Source organism: Vigna radiata, chromosome 2, assembly GCF_000741045.1.
Source record: "Vigna radiata var. radiata cultivar VC1973A chromosome 2, Vradiata_ver6, whole genome shotgun sequence".
NCBI lineage: Eukaryota > Viridiplantae > Streptophyta > Magnoliopsida > Fabales > Fabaceae > Vigna > Vigna radiata.
Window position 1 is genome coordinate 6,734,339 of NC_028352.1, and position 7,522 is coordinate 6,741,860.

The window sequence follows — 7,522 nt, forward strand, 5'->3', positions numbered from 1 at the left end:
AAACAATTATAGTATGAAGGAGTGTTTTGATTATGATCCTCGCTCCCCGACATACAATAATAATTTTTCATTTTTATTATATATTTTCCTTTTACTAAGTGTAATATTTATTATTAAAGTGATTGTTTGAAAAAATATGATTGTCAAAAGATATTTTGGCAATTAATTCTCACAACATTCATGTCAATCCTCCAAGTATAATGATATCCAATAATTTGATCACATCCAAAAACTTGGGAGGTAACATAGTAATCTCCAAAATTAGGTTGATAATGTTACACAGATAAACAGCTGAAATGAAACTAGGCAATCAAGCTACGAAAGATATACTCAATTGTTTTCCAACACAATAAATAATTCGTCCATCATATAATTATCTGATATCCGAGTTTTGCAAAAGCTGATACTAGTGTTGGTTACTTTTTCTAGTATATCAAAATTAAAATCTGAAAAAAACCTTAAAACACGTCTTTCGAGCAAACTATTCAAATAAAGAAAAACCTAACTATACAGATCATCTTCTTCAGCCCCAGCAGCAGAAGTTGCAAAGGGGTCAGATCCACCAGTCTCTGGAAACCTAAAATCACTTCCAAAGCCACGGGATTGTTGTAAGGTCTGAGCAAATGCCTGGTATTTACGTATATCAGCATCACTAACACTCCTACGAGCAAACTTCATTGACTCTTCAAAATGAGCAGCCTTGATCTCGGCAACATCTTCTTCATTGTCTTCAACCATGGTCTCAGGGTTTTCTCTTCTCTTCTTCTCCTGCTCTATGTCCTGAAAGAAACCCAACAGATATATACCCAGATTAAACATAATTATCAGAAACTAACTGAGCAGGTATAGCAAAAGAATCAGAATCTTTAACCAAAAAGGACAAGTGAGCAGTGTGATTCACACCATTCCAAATCCATATATTCACATTTTGCCCACCAACTATGCAAAATAATACCTTTTCTATGTCTTCTCTAATAGCGTATTTGCATGCCCGCTGGCATATTTCTGTTATGTCAGCACCACTAAAGCCTTGAGTATACTTAGCTAGTGCTCCCAAATCAACCTCTTTTGAGACAGGTGACTTCCTCATGCATGCCTTGAAGATTTGATAACGGGATTCTTCATCAGGGAGAGGAATATAGATCAGTTGATCTAGACGGCCCGGCCGTAGAAGAGCTGGGTCAATGATATCAGGTCTGTTGGTTGCCCCAATTATGAACACAGTCTTTTTAACAGACATGCCATCCATTTCAGTGAGAAGTTGATTCAGAACTCTATCAGCAGCTTCACCACCATGCCCAACTTTACTTCCTCTCTACAACAATGACAAGGTGAAAAAAATGAGTACACAAACAATTGCAAAGGTATTAAATAACATCCAAAATGTAACTTTGGTGGGTAAGATTATTGGAGTATTTCAAAACATGTTATTAGCAATAATAAAAACAGACAACTAAAACTCAGTTTAATATAAATCAAAGGGCACACTAATATGACAAACTAGTAATACGTGACAAAAATAGAGACCTGGATAGCAATAGAATCAAGCTCGTCAAAGAAGAGGACACATGGAGCTGATTGTCTGGCCTTGTCAAAAATTTCTCGAACATTGGCCTCACTTTCACCAAACCACATAGTGAGCAATTCTGGGCCTTTCACGCTGATGAAGTTAGCTTGACATTCATTAGCAATTGCTTTGGCCAACAAAGTTTTTCCACATCCAGGAGGACCATAGAACAGAACTCCTTTTGATGGTGACATACCAAATTTCTCAAATTTTTCAGGGTGCTCCACGGGATATTGAACAGTCTACACCAAAAAGGTAAGATTCTTTCAGACTATATTGAAATTAAACTAAGCAAAAATCTTTAACCAAGATAGATGTGATTTATGACCTCTTGCAGCTCACGCTTGACATTCTCAAGACCTCCAATATCTGCCCAACTGACATTGGGCACCTCGATAACCTTTCCAAAAAAAAAGGTAACCAGTTAGGGGAAAGAACATTATAGACAGAAACTCTCACCAAATTGTGTTTTAAATTTAAAGAAACAAAAAGGAAAAAAATTACTAACAGTTTCACGTAAAGCAGATGGATTGCTAGTTCCTAAAGAAGTAAGGAAATGTTCATTTGAAACGACCATAGAATTCAGTATTTCAGCATCAATGCTCTCATCTTCCAAATCAATGACATCCATCTTCTCCCGGATGCATTGCAGAGCAGCTTCAGTGCAAAGGGCAGCAAGGTCGGCACCAACATATCCATGAGTATCTTTTGAAATTCTCTCTAAATCAACCTACAGTGAGGGAACCGGTACAGTTCAATAAAATAAAAATAAAAATGTGCTAAAGCTTCACGTCGCATAAATGAGAGTTAAGTAATGCTGAGCTTACATCATCTGAAAGCTTCAAGTTTTTGGTATGTATGCGAAGGACTTCAAGTCTGCCAACTTCATCAGGAACACCAATATCAATTTCCCTATCAAATCTACCAAACCTTCTCAATGCAGGGTCAATGCTATTTGGCCGATTCGTAGCTCCAATAACAATAACATGTGCACGAGATTTCAATCCATCCATAAGAGTCAAAAGTTGAGAAACAATCCTCCTTTCAACTTCACCATGTGTTTTCTCTCGCTTGGGTGCAATAGAATCAATCTCATCAATAAATATGATGGAGGGGGCATTCTTTTCAGCTTCTTCAAATGCTTTCCTAAGGTTGCTTTCACTCTCTCCAGCCATTTTGGACATAATCTCTGGTCCATTAATACAAAAGAAGAAGGCTCCTGTCTCATTAGCAACAGCTCTTGCTATCAAGGTCTTACCAGATCCTGGGGGTCCATACAGAAGAATTCCTTTGGGTGGTTTCACACCAATTGATTTAAAAAGTTGTGGATGCCTAAGAGGAAGCTCTACCAACTCACGAATCTGTGCCATTTGCTTCCTGACGCCACCCACATCATCATACCCAACATCATCCAGCCTTTCTTCATCCTCTCTTTTCACAGGTTCCCCCTCACAGAATATTTCAGTGTCTGGAGCAACCAGACAACACTCCCCAGGATCAGTTTCAATGACCTTAAACTCTACACTTCTCATCCCTCCTCGAACCAGAAATAGATCTCCCTTTCTCAGAGGACGATAAGCCTCAAAGAAATATGCTGCAAATTATAAACAAAAATGTACTCAAAACCTCTTATACAACTGCAGAAATATGTGATGGAAACGTCATCAAATGAAATATTTTTAGGATTTATAAAAGTTGATTAAATTATTTATTTTTCATATTCATTTTTATTAACGTGAATATTTATTTTAATTAACTTTTTATGTTGTGAAAAAAAAAAGTGCGAATTTGTGATAAATATTTAATCATTGTTTTTGTTTTGTTATATTTGGAGAGGTAAAATAATATATAATAATTATAAAAGAGAAAACTGGTATATTTTTAGAAAGAAAAAAAAAAGAAGAAAATAATATTAAATATGAAAAACTTATATATATCAAAATATCATTTTCACGTTTACATTTGCATAAGATAATAGTTTGTATATAGTTCTTTAATAAATTAAAAGTAATTAAATTTATAACAAATTAAGTATTAAATTTAATTTTTTCTTATATTTAAAATAAATTTGAGGTGTGATTTAATATATAAACTATCTATTCAAGAAAACTAATGATGAAGAAGGTTTGACTCACGTTTCAAATATGAATCAAAGAGATTGCCAGTGAGACCTTCAATGGTATCATCAATGGGAAGAACGCTGACACGCTTCCCATACGGAACTTCAGAGCAATAGACAGACACAACATCTCCAAGACGAACCCTCAAATTCCACCTCACAACTTTATTCATCCTTAACTTCGCTTCCTCACATTTCTCGTCTGCCAGAACAATGCAAATCGTGTCCCTACGTTTCTTTCCCTGCACCAAACATCCAATAACAATAATTAGAAAGAAAAGTTCAGAAAACAAATAAACTTTGGAGAATTGAGCGAACCTTGATGAGGATAGCATCTCCGTGAAAAAGTTTATTTTTCTCCATGGTTTCAGGATGCATGGAAACCACTGAGTTATCATCGGTAACCGCTTCGTCGATCACCAAACGGTTAGGAGATTTTTTCCGCTCCAGAATCGCTGTCGAGAAGTCTTTCTTCTCAGGATTCCTGAAATTCGATTCCAAAAAACAAAAACTCATTTCATTGCATGCTTATTCAACATTTGAAAAAAAAAAAAAACAAGAAAGTTAGCGAGGACTAGTTGACTCACGAGTCGGACGATTCAGCATGGTGAGACATTGGTGTAACAGAAGATGAAAACAGAGACTGAGACAGCAAAACGAATAGAAGAAGAGAGCAGTGGATGAGTGACTTTGAGGGGTTTGTCTCCTTTTATAATTTCATATTAGGAATTAGAAATATCAATCACTTATCTTTTTCATATCAATTATTATTCCTATATGTGTATAAAATATAATATATAATATGAGATGTAACTGTAAATTTAGTTGGAATTTTCCATAATATAATTAGTAGAGTGTTTAAAACAAAACAGATATAAATAACAGAAAATCAATTCAAATTATTGATGGTAGATTAAAAATAAATTATTTTAATTCTTTACATTTTTTTAAATCCAACAAAGTAGATAATGTGCATGTAAATCTGATATAATATTTCCATTCGATTACATCTTTGAATTAAAAAGATATAAATATAAAGTCATGTGTGTTTATTTCTTTTATAATAAAAAATAATAAATTTATTATTATTATAACTATAATATGAATAATTTTTTATTTTTATTATAGAAAGCTTTTATTTTTTTTTGAAAATATTTTTTTATTAAAAATATATTTTTTATTTTATAATAATGGTTAGATTTAAAAAATGTCAAATAATCAATTTAAAAAAACAGTTATATCTACTAGTATCTATAACTAGTTATCTGTAATTTTAGTACCGATTTTACTTTTACTAATACAAGTTATTTTATTCTAAAATTTGTATCCACTTTTTTTTTTATTTTTTAAAAACATATCTTTTATAAATTTAATAAATTATGTATTTAAAACAATTGTTAATTTTAAAAACAAAATGTCAAATAGTTTACCATCTATGACTATATATAAAGAAAATATAAAGAAAACATCTTTTTTATTTTCTAATTTTACCTTCTTAATATTTTAAATTTAAATAATAATTCATAATAAAAAAATTATTTTTCAGTTTTATAATTTTAATAACTACTTTTTTAAACTTAAATAATTACTTATTATAAAATATTTATTTATTTTTTTATCAAACACTTTTTCAAATTTAAATAGTTACTCATAGTAGAACAAATTATCTACACAAAACTGCAAAAAGAAAAATGTCCAAGTCACCAACTGTCATACCGGTATAAGTATATATAAGTATACCGTGTAGTGTTTTCAATGTTATTTTTTATGCTCCTCAATTAATTATATTAAAAAATGTTTACAGCTTATTTTAATTATATTTAATTTTTGTTTCAAATTATTTAATTGTCTATTTTACTATTAAAGTATTTTTATGGTGATAAAATAATTTTAATTATGTAAAAGAAAATGATTTCCAATCTCAACACTGGAAATTCCAAGTGAAGGTTTGATAAATTCTAATAATTAATAGTGGTTTTAAAAATCTATTTAACGGTTTTGAAAACTTTAGTAAATAATGGTAGTTTTGGAAACTTCATCAAATAATAAAAATTTTTAGAAAATTTAAAAAAATAATAATAATAAATGTGTTAAAAAGTGAATTTTGTAAGTTGAATTAGATTTAAAATTAACTTTTTATCAAAATAAAATTTATAAATAATTATTTTTTAACATTATATTTTCGTAATTGCAATAAATATATTTATCAAAACTTAAAACTATCAATAATGTAAAAATTAATTTTTAATAAAATTTAGTATTTTTGTTATGAATATATATCTCTAAATTATAGTGATTGTATCTAATTTATTTTACTTTTATTTTAATAATTATGGTTATGAAATGTTACTACAATCATTTGTATGTTTTAAACATTATGAAATAAATATTTTCTCGATCATATATATTAATAAACATCACTCATATAAGTTTGAAATATCAAGATGAAGGATGAACATTATTGTTAATGGTGATTAAAACATGTACATTAATTCTAAATCCTGTTAAATTATATCATATAACTTAACACACATTTTTATATAACATATTTTATGATATATATATATATATATATATGGGTTTGTTAACGTACGTTTGTTTTTCAGTTAGTACGTTTTAACAATGTGTACCGGATTATAGTAGACAAAAATACCTTCATTTATCATGGATTCTAAGTTTTAAGGTCAAGGATATTTAAATAATTTTCAATCTCAAAACTGAAAAAAAAAAACAAAAAAGAAACCCCCAAACCCTTACTCACCTCCCTCATTCCTCTCAACCCTTTCTCTTTCATCTCTCTCACTCCAACATTTTCTTTGTCATCCCTACTAATCCACCTTCCTCACTTATCCAATTTGTTTCTCTCTCGTCTCCATACTCTCCCTCAGCCACACACAACAATCCGTGACATCGTAATTTGTTGCTCTTTCTCTGTTCGTTCATTTGGAGGATGTGTTATATATTTTCCCTTCTTATTATTATTAAATTTCATTTTTAAATTAAATCATGTAAATAAATGTCTGTTCGTTCATTTGGAGGATGTGTTATATATTTTCCCTTCTTATTATTATTAAATTTCATTTTTAAATTAAATCATGTAAATAAAACCTTCATAAATCAATTAAATTTTCATACATTATTTACACATCTACACCATATTTCATTATATTTTAAAGAACAAGATATTTCCCTTTATTATCCTTTTCCCTTTACACAAAGTGTTTCTTTTTCCTTTCTCTATTGGTATGGGATACATGATGTAAGATTACAACCTAGAATTGAAAGAATTGTACTCCGAAGGAGCTCTTCTATACCTATTTCTTTAATTTCCTTATGTCCCTTCTTTATTATTGAATCAACTTTTACAAGCATTTAGAATAAATTTTAACCACTGTGCAAGATAAAAAATAGTAAAATCATTTTTTACCTTTGAGATTTGGATAGAGTAACGTAAAGTAGTGACAAAGTTTATATTCATTTTACACACATTAATAAATATAAAATGATTATAAAAGAGTAAACTTTTTCAATTTTTAAAAAATATATCTGATTCAAATTACCACCATCATCTTCAATTGGGTTAAGATGAAAGAAAAAATGTTGGAGTGATGACAGAAAATGTTGAGATGAGAGAGAAAATATCTTTGATGACAAAGAGTTTCTGATTTTTTTTTTCAATTGAAGCAACAGTAGGAATGACAGAGAAAATGTTGGAGTGAGAGAGATGAAAGAGAAAGGGTTAAGAGGAATGAGGAAGGTGAGTAAGGGTTTGGGTCTTTTTTTTTAGTTTTGAGAATGAAAATTATTTAAATATCCTTGACCTTAAAACTTAGAAT

At 30.0% G+C, this 7,522-nt stretch overlaps 1 protein-coding gene across 1 annotated transcript; it reads right to left on the reverse strand.

Annotated features, from left to right (window-relative positions):
- Positions 1–472: 472 nt before the first annotated feature.
- On the reverse strand, positions 473–4,425 carry LOC106755919 (cell division cycle protein 48 homolog). Its single transcript, XM_014638151.2, has 9 exons — positions 4,274–4,425; positions 4,005–4,170; positions 3,703–3,928; positions 2,395–3,161; positions 2,076–2,297; positions 1,896–1,967; positions 1,528–1,809; positions 956–1,315; positions 473–780 (listed from the first exon to the last, which is right to left on the reverse strand). Exons 1-9 carry the CDS (start codon positions 4,300–4,302, stop codon positions 502–504), a joined length of 2,403 nt encoding a protein of 800 aa, XP_014493637.1. The 5' UTR covers positions 4,303–4,425; the 3' UTR covers positions 473–501.
- Between the last annotated feature and the right edge of the window lie 3,097 nt (positions 4,426–7,522).

Excerpts from the sequence above, each read along its gene's own strand:
- LOC106755919 (XM_014638151.2), bottom strand. The coding sequence starts at position 4,302 with ATGTCTCACCATGCTGAATCGTCCGACTC. Across the intron at positions 2,298-2,394 it reads ACTTGAAGCTTTCAGATGAT|GTTGATTTAGAGAGAATTTC; the intron begins GTAAGCTCAGCA and ends CCCTCACTGTAG. Across the intron at positions 1,810-1,895 it reads TCAAGCGTGAGCTGCAAGAG|ACTGTTCAATATCCCGTGGA; the intron begins GTCATAAATCAC and ends TTTTTGGTGTAG.